General features: G+C 37.3%; 1 protein-coding gene across 2 annotated transcripts in view; it reads right to left on the reverse strand.

The window, feature by feature from the left end:
* Positions 1–14,037, reverse strand: part of DIAPH3 (diaphanous related formin 3) — a 484,281-nt gene that overhangs the window by 262,093 nt on the left and 208,151 nt on the right. For both annotated transcript variants that reach the window (XM_019796633.2, XM_019796631.2), the window contains one exon: positions 200–295. In XM_019796633.2, coding sequence (XP_019652192.2) covers positions 200–295 — 96 coding nt within the window. The remainder of the gene's footprint in view (positions 1–199; positions 296–14,037) is intronic.

Consider the following 14,037-nt stretch of genomic DNA (forward strand, 5'->3'; position numbering starts at 1 on the left):
TTTTCTAATATGCATTAATTTTTTGAAGAATTTAACCCATAAATTGCCTAAAGGAAAAGAATTATCTTTGAAGTTATTATGCAAATAATAAAATATTAAAATAACAAAATGAAAAACAAGTCATAAAGAAAAGGAAGTAATTTACAGGAACCACCTCCAGTGTTTTGCTAATGTAATAGTATTGAAGTTTCATACGTACAAAGGTTCTGGGCAATTTTAGAATCTAAAAATTTAAGCTCTTTAATTTTTTTCTTAATAGCTTTCTTCTCTTCAAAATCTTCCTCTTCTCTTCTCTCTGTAAAACCAAGGATAGATCCATGTCAGTAAGGCATTCAGCAGCAAAAGGACAGGTTGTGAGATCTTATCAAAGAATCTAAAAAAGATAGAATTCTTTTAAATAACATGGTTATAAAAATTATAGATATCTCAAGACCTAAACTGTTTCAGGTAGGCACTGGTGGTTCTGATGCTAGAAAAACTGAGAATAGATACTTGGGAGGTCTAACAGCAAAAACAAAACTGATGTGCATTATGGAAGCCAATACCATTGGTTACAAGAATGAATACACTTAGCTCATTTGAACAGTATATGGGACACAATTACAAAAATGAATATACTTACACATAGGGGAGGTTAAGAAGTTAGCTCTAAGAGTGCTGAGCAAACACACACACACACAGCTATTTTATGTCTGACAGGGCACGCTTATTTAAAAATACAGCTCCTACTAAGCTGGAAGAGTAGGTGGTCTGTAATTTGTTTTCCAGATCTTTGCAAACCGACAAAATTTGTTACTTAGCTTATTTTATCTGAGGGCTTTAGAACCAACAAATGCATCTAACCTCCCTGTCCTTAGTAAAAAATAAGAGAATAAATGTATCATGCTAAATATCAATCTATGACCTGTCCTTACGGCAAAGATATAGGACAGTCAAGGTTAAGAGTTGGAACCAATACTGATCCTATCCTCTTTCCTCTCCCTTGTGTCCACGGATAGCACCTCTGGTCAAAGCCAGTCACCTGACAAAATTAGGATCCTGATAATAAAAAAATAATGGAGCAAAGTATTTTAGATATGTATAAATAAATCACTAATATTGGGGAAAGTAGCTTCCAAAAGCATCTTCATATATATAAGATGGCACATTGTAATTACATCATATCAAAAAAGACTATTATAATTACATGTTTTGGTACATAGTGTGAGACAGGGGTCAACTTTTATATTTTTCAACATATTTATTAAGTAATTATTTCTATCATTTTATTAATAATTATCTTTCTCAACTGATTTTACATTCTACTTTTATCCTATACTTGTTTTTTGGGGCTTCTAATTCTGTTCCACTGTTCTAAGTACTACATCTTAATTGAATGTTCAAATTATTTTTCTTCCCTTTCTGAATTTTCTTCGCTTTACTCATTTATTTTTCCACATGAATTTTAGAGTAATTCAAAAGTTCCAGAAATAAAATTCATTTGAATTGTATTTGACTCATGAGGCATCTACAAATAGATTCAATGAGATTTGATATGTTGACAATTTTCAAAATTCCCAGTCATCAACATGACATGTGTTTGTAATTATTCAACTTAGCGCAGTGTTCTTTGTAGGCAACCTGTACATTCATTGTTAGTGTTAGGTGTCCTAAGTATATCTAAATTATACTCTTAAGTATGGGGATGGGAGGCGGAGAGATTGGTTAATCCTACCTTTCCCACTGTACTTGGTAACTAGTTACTGCTGGAATATAGAAACTTTGTTGAATTTTGCATACATGTTTTATAATCAGCTTATTATTCTTTCATTCAAATGAATATTAAGCACCAATTAAAAGGGACCATGCTAGGCAATACAGATACAATGTTAGACAAAATAGAGACACCCTGGCCTCACAGAATTTAAAGACCAACAGTGGTGAGTGAGAAGCAAATGTCAACTACAATACCTATATAAGTCTGCAATGTTTTGATAAGAACCACACGAGAATAAAGAAACCCATAAGCCATACTTATCAGTGACAATCTTCACATAATAAATGTTACTTAATCAAAAACTTGAGAGAGAAAAGGAGTTAGGCATGAGACACGGTTTTGGGGCGGTAGGAGGAAGTATCAGACAACGGAAGGATAGTGTTTGAAAGTCTCAAGGTGCAAGAACTTGAAGGGCACAGAAGGAAGTGAGAATAATAAGAGCAGAGAATATTTTGTGGAAGTAAATGACACTAGGAACTAAGCAGGTACCACGTCATGCAAGATCTTTTAAGCCAGGTTAAGAAGTCTGGAGTTTATCCTCCAAGCAATGAGGAGCCACCGAGGTTTAAGTATGTGACAGACATCGAAAGAATTGCATTTTAGAAAAAACTCAGGCTCTTCAAAGTGAAGTGAAAGAGTGGCAAAGGTAAAATGGTAGAAGGTCAGGACAGAGGGAGTTAAAGAAATCCGAAGGAGAATACATTGTGCCCTCATCTACAGCAGCAGCCACCGGGATGAAAAGAAGGGAGGATTTCCAAAAGTAGAATGCAGCCCACATCTGCGTCCTGAATTTCAGATTGAATACCCAAAGGCCTACTCTCAACATCTCTACTTAGATGTCCAATGTGCACGTCCACATCCACTGACATGTCCAAAGCCAAACACACACCCCCCTACACCTGCTCTGCCAGCAGTTTTCCTCATCTCAGAAACAAAAACAAAACAAAACAAAAATGGGAATGCTCTTGTAGCAACTGCTGAACTCAAAGAGCTTTATGTCATCCTGTTTTCTACTATTTCCCTCAAAATCATATCCAATCCATCCATCCATCCGGGCAACTCTTAACTCCAACATGTTCCCAAGTTAAGCACTCCTCCCCATCTCCTTAGCTCCTACATTTCCTCTTCTCATGCCCACCATCCTTTCTCACCTGCGTCACAACTGCTTTCTAACCCATCTCCCACTTCCTGGCTTGACCAACTGCAGTCTCTTCACCACAGGACAGCCAGAGTCCTGATCAACACTAACAGATGAGCTTTCCCTCACTGCCTTATATGGCATAGCAACCCCCACTCGGCATTCCCTAACACCATCATTCTGCCCCTTTCCCTCCTCCAAAGCACCTTCTCCTCACATACTATAAATCTGACATTTATCTTTCTCCCCCTCTTACAAAACAAGTCTCTTAAATGTAGAAACTCTGTTCATCATTATAGCCTTAGTACCCAAGAGTAAGACTGGAACATACACTGCAGGTATTCAATAAACACCTGTGGGGCGTATGTATATATGTATGAACCTGCAGACCAAAGGAGAAAGGGCATCCGGGGCAACCCAGCAGATGAGGATGGTGATTATCTAATTCAGCAACAGTCCAATTTTAAACATGTTCTGTTTGAGAAGCTCTGGTACATCCACACAGTCACGTACAAGAGGCAGCTGTTACGTACAGAGGTGGAAAAGAGTAACCAAGAATGGAGACACACATATCCGTCCCACCAGCTAGTCCGCTCACTGTCATAGATTTTCCAGGAACCAGCAAAAAATGACACGTTTGTCACCTTATTCCTAGTATTTAAACCTCCTGTCTTACTCTATCAGTTAAAGTTTCAGATGAAGGCTAATAAAAATTATGTTAGTGGACTTCCTTTCCTTAACCTGACCAAATGGCAATCATCTACTTTTTAGAAAATGTACATTTTTCTTATCTTTATCTGCAAGGGAAAAAAAAGGCCAGATTCTTTTTTTAATCAGTTCATTTCTCAACACCAATATCCTTTGACATTCTGAAATATGTTCTAGCTTATCTAAAGAAAAAAGTCAAAGAAACTAATAACCTTTAATTTTAAGCAATATGCTCTGCCCATCTCCTAGGCATTCCACCGAACACATTTTGTTGCACTCGCTCACATAATTCTCATCACCAGTCATACTACTGTTAGTCTCATAATCACGATGAGACAAAGAATGCTTAGGGCAAGTAACTCCAGGCAATGGATTGGTAAAAGAGTGATCGCAAGACTTTCTCTCCGATACTGTTTCCGCTAGTTTTGAAATATGTTAGGTGTCACATTAAAAAAAAGGGGGGGGCGGTAACCAAGTAATCTTGACCACTTCCACCTCCAAATCAGTCACTGAAATGATTTTAACTAATTCTGCCTTTTCATAAAAGTGACAAATTAGAGTCTTACTAAGTTTAATGTATCAGCATACCCATAATGCAATGAAATTACGGTTTTCTCCTTTTTTTTTTTTTAACCATATAGTCAAAGGGTGGTTGGAAAAAGATGGAACTGAAATAGTTAGCAGAATATGGACAAAGGGATAAGAAGGAGTAAAGTTTTCTGGGAGAGACAACAACGGGATAAAAACAAAACAAAACAAAACATCACACACACACACCCCCAACAGGACAAAAAAAAAAAAAATACACACACAGAATAGAAATCAGATAATCACTCTATTAGCCAAACAGACTGATTTGGATAAAATCTTCAACATGGAAAAATAATTAAAAGTGAGAATGAAAAAAAAAAAAAAAAAAAAAAAAAAAGAAGCCAGATAACAGACCGCCTCAAATCAGTGTAATACCAGTGAAAATGTTTATGCAAAGGTCCTGATAAAGCAGGACCCAAATGTTGGCAGTGACGATAAACACGCATTCAAGAGGAATACGAACAAATGAGGATGTTTAATGGAAATGAAGTTCATACACAAAATCCTATTCATTTACCTGTGGTGATGTCATTTCTGTGAGATACTAGCCAGGGCAGAGTGCGGGGTCCTGTGGGCACCCTGGGCTGGACATCTCCAACCAGGTCCCACATCCCCAACCCCACACATACCCACCACTGAACCCCACTGTGGCTTACATCCCTCGTCTAGGACCTGGGGACAGCAGACCTCTAAAAGGAGTTGTGAGAAGGAAATAGGACAATAATTACCTTCCTATAACCTTCCCTCAGCCTCCACAGTGACAGGGAAATAAGAGACAAGAATCAGAGGGCCTAACTACAGCTCATGAGCCGAGAGAGGACATTTTGGACTCATCCCATCCGCCAGTACAGCTCTTCTTCTAAGGCTATTATAAAATACACTTTCACTAAAAGACTAGATTTTCTCAAGTATAAGATGAAACTCTGAATCATAAAGTCAGACTATTAGTGCCATCTATACTTGTGATCTAGTTTTTTTGCCATTAGAGGTCTGTGTTTAATCTTATTTCCCAGAGATGTGTAAGACGGCATTTTTCCAACAGAAGATTAATATTGTTCAAAAACAGTTCCGATCACTAACACAGCATATGCTGCATTTTATGAGGGTTTTATGTCAGAATGAAGTCAAAGATGACAAAACTTTCTATATTGCCAAGAGCCATGAACTGAAAAAGTCTTTTTTAATTACATTTTCTCTTTATTCTTTTTCTGTTTTCAAAGTTTCAAAAATAGCAGCAAAATTATATAATCTCCTTTCAAAATCTTTGCTTTCATACTAAATTTTCCATTAAAAATCATAATTCCATGATACATGGTTATACAGTTCATTCCAGTTCATTTTCCATTATGTTCTAATCAGATTGATTAAAAAATGTGACTTTTTTCAGGAGTAAGAGTCCACATATTCTATCATACATTATGTCGCCATTGCAAAAAAATTCTAGAATACGCAGCTCTACATGTGTAGGTAGCTAGTGGAAGCACAAAAGGGTAATAGCACAGTTTTCTCTTTCCATAATGGAATATTCTAAATCAATGAATGCTGTAACAATTGTTTATTCTATTTTTATTGGCACTTCGTGGTTAAGCGTATCTCATGTCAGTATGTTTTTAAAATACTACACATTTCCATTTTTTTCTGGTATTCATTTGGCACAACCGCTATTAAATTTTACATGTTAGACATTCACAATAATTACCTTTGTTCATTAGATTACACTAGCCTGGAGAGGATAAAAGGAAGTGTACCAGATTAAATAAGCATTCTCTGTGACACTGAGAGAAGCCAATAAAATCAACTCAACTATAGAAATAAAGCAAGCATATATCATGGACTTAGGAAATGACAACTGAGGCCTAGCACAATCTTCATATAAGGCAAAAGGCAGGGGCAGGGAGACATCCATAAACTAGAGATTCTTTGCATTAACTGCACCTGTTTTTCTTCTTGTTTTCTAACTGTTGAGGTTCTAAGAGGCTAACAAAGAGTATCAAGATTTTATAGGGTTCGGATTCTCGAAGAACCATCCATGAAGCATAAGCCCCTCATTCTACTGACGAGGAAGACTAAGCACAGAGTTTTTTATTTACTTGCCCACAGCCACACAAACGGCGAGGCAGTGACTGACCCCCAGGACAAGGACACTGATCGCCACACCACAGGACAAGAGCAGTCTCTGCGGCAGGGAGTCCACATGAGGAAAGTGGTCTGCAACCCAACATGTAAGAGAAAGGTAACTCCTCAAGCTTTGCATTGACACTTGATACAATTTTCCCTCTGGGTACATGTTCACAGGGAGAGAAAGTAGGAACGTGAATGGACCCAAGGGAAGAAAGAGAGATGCTTGGTTTCTTGAGTACAATGAATAGGATTTAACACTATGGAAAAATGTATAGTTCCAAAGGAGATTCTTAATTTCACCCATCACTACCTCTCTTCAAATGGTGGTTAACTGAATGTGGTTCAGTTATCCAGCAATACACTGTGAAAGGAATATACCTGGAAATCTCAAGGGTTGGAATTTGAGAATAATCTAATGGCTAAGAAAGGAAAATAGATTTCTGAGAGTTACCACTACTGGTGGCTGTGATAGGAGAATATTTTTCAAAGAAGATTTAGGCAGCTTGAAGGCAGAAGATACGGAATACATAGAAGAAAGTGAAAACTTGGAATGAACTATTTTTTAAGTTGGCAATACCCCCTTGGCAAAATGTCAAAGTAAATGCTTTGGTATTGAAAACCGTAATTGTATAAATAGCTTTAGTCATATCTGATCTGTCAAACCCAGTTTTAGTATTTCTAGGCACATAAATAAATGACTATGTACCTAACTACACAGAAAATAAACAGAGAAGAAACAGATAAGCTATCTTTCTAGTCAAATATTAATATATGACTGCCATAACTAATCAGAGTATTTTACTAGCAAAGAGATGTCTGCCTGGCAATTTCAGACTAAGAATGATATAATAAGAGTGGCTAACATGCTAACTAAAATTTTGTGGAATAGATTATTTCAGCTAGAGCAATCATCAAAAGTGTAGCAAACAAATGCATATTTCTCTTTATTTGACATTCTATTTCAGTAACCAATGTCACAAAACAAATAATAGTCTCCAAGGACTTTTCTCTACAACTCAAGCCTTCCATGGACAGGGAGAAGGATTTCATTGTTTCACAAATCTTTAATTAGAGTTGCATCTTTTTTTTTAACCATTGCTACATGTAGAAGAGGATCACTAAGGTATGGTGAATATAATCTATTAAAAAAAAAAAAGACCCTTGAAAAATACACTTCAAAACTATGTTGATCTCTACATAGTTGACCTAAAAGTATGTTCCCCCCCTTTATTCCCATAAACAATAATAAACAAATCAAGGAATGTTATAAAAACTGCTCCATTTCTAAGGACATTTGCAATCACAGAAATTAGTAGTTCTGTTCATCTCAAAGGTATCTGCACCACAATCTAAAAGAACCATACACTTGAGGTCCCCTTGTACAGAAACACCCCTTCTTAACCAAGATTGAGATAACAGGAATATAGGAACTCAAACCAAAGAAAATATCCATATCGTTCAAATTCACATAGTCAACAAAATGTTTAACTTAACAAGCCATGCAGTGGGGAGAAAAATAACCGAGTCAGTTAGGTCTACTTATCATGTATATACTGGTGTTAAATGTTATAATTACATTAAGTTACAAATTGAGATGAGCTTTGATTAGATGGACCAAAGGTATTAGGAAAGAAAGTAAAAGAAATTAGGAAAGAGTTAAAAATTCAGTCCAAAAAATACTAAGGCCTATTATCGCATGATCGTTCTTGGCTCATCACAATTCATAAAAACATCTCTTTTCTTTATTACATATCCTCAAAATCTCCCCACTGTAAGTAACTATCCCGTAGGAATTATTCTTGAATGTTGCTGTTTCCCAGTCATGGAATAATACATGTACTCATAATACATAACTTTTCTACTAACTATTGTTTTTGCCAGTCCAGCCTATTCCCATATATCCTCAGCTGATATTAGAAAGTAAAAATATATCCCTGCTAATAGAAATTACAGAGCAAAGACTCAAAAAGTTAATGCATGGCATGTTAATGCATACACAAGAGAATGTACTAACGGGGGGAAAAACCTATTATAAACAGAATGAAAACTCAGTGCACATTCCTAATTTAAAAGGGGGATTAAATCCAAATGAGAACACAGGTAATTCAGGATATCTAGCATGCTGTAGAATGGAAAAACTTAATAAGCCAACTTATTAGTATTTGTACACACAGTGCTAAGCAACTTGGGAATAGAAAAAGTAACAATAAATTGTCTTAACTAACAGATAAGAACCAATGTCGTACTAAACTGTGAGCAGACCATCTCTGCTGTATCAGAGGATGGGGAAAACAAAGAATTTTGTCAAACGGCCAGAGTGATTATCTAAACCTCGAATAGAAGAAATGTGATCAGACATAAAAATGACCATTATTCCAAAATAATGAGAAAGAATTTCAGGTTTAAAAAGCAGAATTTTACAATGATCTCAATTAGACTCAATGACAGCATGCCTATATTCTTTAGGATCTTGTATTTTTGCAAAAAACTCATCAGAACATAGAGCACCAATGCATATTTCACATTACCATCTGTTTTAGCATTAGAAAAATAAAGTTGTTACCCATCCCTACCATAAGAACCATGGACTTGTCTCCAACTATGCTTAACATTGCCCTAGGGAAGGAGTATACACATCATCTCTGATCAAAAAATACTTTCTTGTATTTGTGTGTGTACACATGTAAAAGAGGAGGAAATACCAACAATACCTAGGTATTTGTTCAATTCAACATTTATTATACAGCCCTTCTCATAAGTAGTTACCCTGTCCCTCTGATTTCATGTTCCTATCTCTGACAGCTCAGTTGAAAATTCAAGTCATTTCCCCAATGTCTCAGTTATTAAATCTTTATTCCTCTGCGATCAAGGGTGCTCACAACTAGTAGTCCAGATCATTTTGGTCTCCAATTGGTCTACCTAGTTAGAGTTCCATTATGTGACTGGTCTGTTTTCTAGAATCGACTAGCCTGTGTTCTTTTCTATCCCATACCCACTTGAACTTACAATGATTTTTTTTTTAATCTGGTCTTTTGATACTATGTATCCTCATTATCATCCCTTCAAGCTAGATCTCGTATTGTGTAGATACTACACAGTCTATCCAAAACTCTTGGCTCATGTTCAGACCTCTTTTCCAGTGTACCACCTTTCCTATAAGCAACCCAAATGTCCCTCATGTACCTTCCAACTACAGGGAACTGGTTAAGGGAGGACTAGCAGGGTTTGTATAGACTATGATAAGGGAAATGTTTTTAAAAAACGATCTTTTTATGAACGAGAAGGGAATGGGGAGCTGGTGTTTAATGGGTACAAGGTATCAGCAGGGGAAGATGAAAAAGTTCTGGAGATGGACGGTGGCAATGGTTATGTAACAATATGAATGTACATAATGCCATAGAACTGCAGACTTAAACGTGCTTTAAGTCATAAAATTTTATGTTAATTAACCATAAAAAATACCCCAAAAAAAAGGCTGGATTTCAAATCACTTTCTTTTTTAATAATGTGAGTTTGACCTCTTTTTGATTTAAAAATGTATGTAGGGATTAGGTGTTTCTTTTAATGTGAAGACAATAAATCTTAAGTGACCCTCAAATTCTCAAACCAGATCAAACTGGGATCATTTAAAAGCGTATGGTCTTTCCCAAGAGCTGCTCAAAGACAGAGATGGTGCTTCTTCATGGCACAGTGCACCTCAAACACAGACACTGGTTTGACTGCTCATGTGATGGCATAGAAAATGCAGCTCCAGAAGAATCCTTCCTCTCCTACCTCACTCTGGACCACCTCTCCAAATTGTACAAGGAGTTTGCTTCTTGGGCAATCCACGGTTTCAAGAACCTAATCACATTTTCAGTTTCTCCAATGTCACAGCCCGGCTCTCAGATTTCTAAGACAATGGCAACCCAGGTCAACTATTGTCATTAGGGAGGACAAGCGAGGAAGCAAGGGTAGTCTTTGACATGGATGGCAGATCTTAGCTCCTCACTCCCCCTTCTTCTTACTCCTCCAGTTTAAAAGGTTCAGCATGGAGTGTGGCCCTCTCATTTTTTATTTCCTTCCCTTCTCAAGAGCAGGCACAGGCAGGGGAGCCTGACATTTTCTAGCACTGAAACCAACCCTCTCATCTCCTTGGTCTTTGCCCCACATAAGCAGTGGGCACAGGGAGAAACTACAGTACCGGGTTCTAAAGAAGAAGCCAGCCTTAGGCCTTTAGTATCTACAGACAACCAGATACTAAGCAACCAAATGGTGCCTTATCCTCCTTTGTTGTAGATCCCCACACAGATATCTTCCCAAGGAAAAACGAGGGCTGAACCAAGAAAAGATTCAGAAATGCCCTGATGTTTTATAATCCCCAAAAGTCCCATAAAAACTCCTAAGAATTTAAGATAAGCAACATTTCACCTCCTTCCTAATGTCCATATTTAAAGTAACAGGCTTCTTATAAAACCATCATTTTCCAGTATCTTCCAGACTGCCTCACGAAAACATTGTATACTGAGCACACTAACCAAATATGCTATGAAAAAGAAGAAAGTACTTAACAGAACCATTCTGTGAAAGGAAAAGGGTGAGAAACTTTTCATTAATGGGATAGCAGTAGCTTAAATCTTATTAGAAAATCTCACTTTAAACTCAATTACTTCACATTATGTTAGGCCACCTGACACTTGAGCAGAGAAGCATTAACATCTTAGTAGAGAACAATCTTTACAGGAAACGAAATATCCCTTACTGTAAACCACCCAATCTTACTAATTAAAAACTATCTCTGGTTTAAATGCTTCATGAAAATGTCAGACAGTAAAAATTAATTTTCAAAAGACATATACCAACAAGCCAATGCAGAACACAGAATGAAATACTAAGAACATTTTTGACATCTAGGAACACCCCTTAATTGGGGACTCTGGTGCATGTCAAAATTCTGAAACTTTAAAATGTTTTAATAAATCATATCACTATTCCTATTATTTTACTTTTTTGTTTACCCAAGAAACATGGAATCCATATTACAAATGATTACTTGAATTTCTCAAAGTTTCAAATCCTTTCTCCCCCCTAAAAAGGAATAGTAAAATATCACCTAATAAAGGTCTTATTTTACAGTAAGAAAACTGAAGCAGAGAATAGAAAAAATGTGGCAAATGGACATCAGGACTCTAGACTCCCGTTTTGGGGCTTTTTCTACTCTGGAAATTTGATCATCCTGGGCATTCAGAGCCTCTGGTCCATCAGCAGAAACTGCAAATGTTAGGACATGTGAGCTGAATGGAATTAAAGGCAGAATGACTAAGATTCATTCCACCCTGCAGAGAAAGTAGAGCCAGATAATAATTGGAGATGATAACTGAAGATTAATTTTTTTGTTCTATCCAGAGATTTTTCTCATAGCCTTGCCATTTCAGGATCAATGGCATTTATTTCCTCTGGGGGAAAGATAACGCTTAGAGTAAGAGGTCATTCCTCAACACCAAGTGTAAAAGTAGGTTTCTGTTAATATCTACACTGAGACAGTGGTCTTGAAAGCTATGTGGCTCAATTCAAGAGCTGGGTACTTACAGAGAGAATCTGTTTAAATAAGTTCACAATGTTTTCTTTTACTTAAAACAGGACAGGATCCCACTGTCCGCACTGCAAAGGAAAGATGCAGAAGAAAAGGTAAGGACAGAGTCTCAGGCACAAGGAAGACCAAGAGAACTTCTTGGACCAAAAGAAAACTTGCAGAAATCCAGAGGTGACAGGACCAGAATTTTGACCCAAGCATACATGGTGTGCTCCCTTCCTCCTCCCACAGGTAGGAATAGGCTGTGGGACAAGGGTCTGAGGTAAAAGAAGACTGAATAGGGTTTGGAAACCTAAGAGCAGAAAGTATTTGTGCCCCGCTTCCAGTCTGGGCCTCCACAGAAAGAATGACCTTCAACCAACGCACCGCAAGTTCTGGAAAGCGAGCGCGTTGAGGCAGCAAGAGCACCTGCCTACAAGGCTATCTTGCTCCGTAAGTGGTGAATGGGAGATGTGCGGGTGCTAACTGGCCAGCGGACAGGCTGTTTTCCGAAATATGGGCCATAGTACATTAGCCTTTTCAAATAATAGAGAGATTCACTTTGGATATAAATTCCCCTGCAATTCCAGGAGGAAAAAAAAAATATCTATATTAGCAACAAATATTATATTCCAAATTTTACGACGTCGGCGAGGACTGCAAGAACTCTTCTCAACATGTATGCATACACATGCCCAAAAGGAACATAACCTATAACACACACACTTCTTTTTTTTTTTATTGAAGATTTTATTTATTTATTCGACAGAGATAGAGACAGCCAGTGAGAGAGGGAACACAAGCAGGGGGAGTGGGAGAGGAAGAAGCAGGCTCATAGCGGAGGAGCCTGATGTGGGGCTCGATCCCATAACGCCGGGATCACGCCCTGAGCCGAAGGCAGACACTTAACGCCTGCGCTACCCAGGCGCCCCAACACACACACTTCTGTTGACTTACGGAATACTTGACATTGAATGATTTAAAATTTAAAATCTCATTCCTATACTTAGCCCTGTTTACTTGGCTACTTGAATACTCACAATGCCTTCTCAGCTTTTCACAAGCTGCTCCTTCTAAAGCCTGAGGGAGATATATGCAACTTGCACTTCATCAATTACGTCTATCCTCACACTTGCGCAAACATTCTTCAGGATAACCATTACAGCGATTCCCTTCATTACAAATGGGTGTCCCTTCTGATCACTGGCTCCATTTGGAATAATTAACTCTCGAATATACTGCTTTCTGAATGCAGTTTACTGAATTAATGGAACCCTGTGTATGTAATATACTTGACAAAAATTTCTTTCACTTTGGAAAGCTAAGGTCATTTCTAAGCAGGGACTATTTAAAAATCAAACAAATGACTCACACATCTTGTTACAATTTTTGAGATTCATTTACATTGACTAAGGCAAAGTCACCTTTTACTTTCCAGTTAAACATATAAAACAGAGTTAAAAAAAAAAAAACAACAACTAAGCATAATAGTCCAGCTAATTGTCCTATTATGCTGGAAATGTTTTCTAGGAGAAAGAATTTCTAAACATCACTGTAAAACGATTCAAACAATAAAGCAAAGGTTCCTTTACCTTATTACGTTATTGTAAATATTCCGCCAAAGAAAACTACTGGTAACAACAGTTACTAGTAACAAAAGCTAATGCTGGCACTTAAAGTGGTTTTCCCAAAGTTTGTTTTGGTAGCTTAGTTCTTCATTTTAATGAAGATAAGTAGTCTCAAAAACTCCCAAATACTAAGCTAAAATGAAATCCCATTTTATAGATATGTAACCAAGGCCTGAAAAACTGCCCTCTTCAATGCCAAAGAACTACCTAATGGCAGATTCAAGACTAAAAACCAGATTCTCGATTCTAGGCTATTCTTACTGTACCACATTCCATTTTTGGAAGGAGGGCACCTGGAGCAATGAAAGCCCTATTAGAGCAATGAAAACAACTAGAATTGCAATAGTTGTCAATATAGAGCTCCTCCAAGGGCTCCTCTGTCACTGCAAAGACAATTTTAAGCAGCTTCATTCACTCATTCACTCGCAAGGCACTGAGACAGCCAAGGACAGATATATGAAAACATAATCCTGGCCCTTTAAGAATTCCAATTAAAACTGGAGCAGTAATAGGCGCAAAGATAAAAACGATACAATAATACAAT

This window comes from Ailuropoda melanoleuca, chromosome 7, assembly GCF_002007445.2.
Source record: "Ailuropoda melanoleuca isolate Jingjing chromosome 7, ASM200744v2, whole genome shotgun sequence".
Classification (NCBI taxonomy): Eukaryota; Metazoa; Chordata; class Mammalia; order Carnivora; family Ursidae; genus Ailuropoda; species Ailuropoda melanoleuca.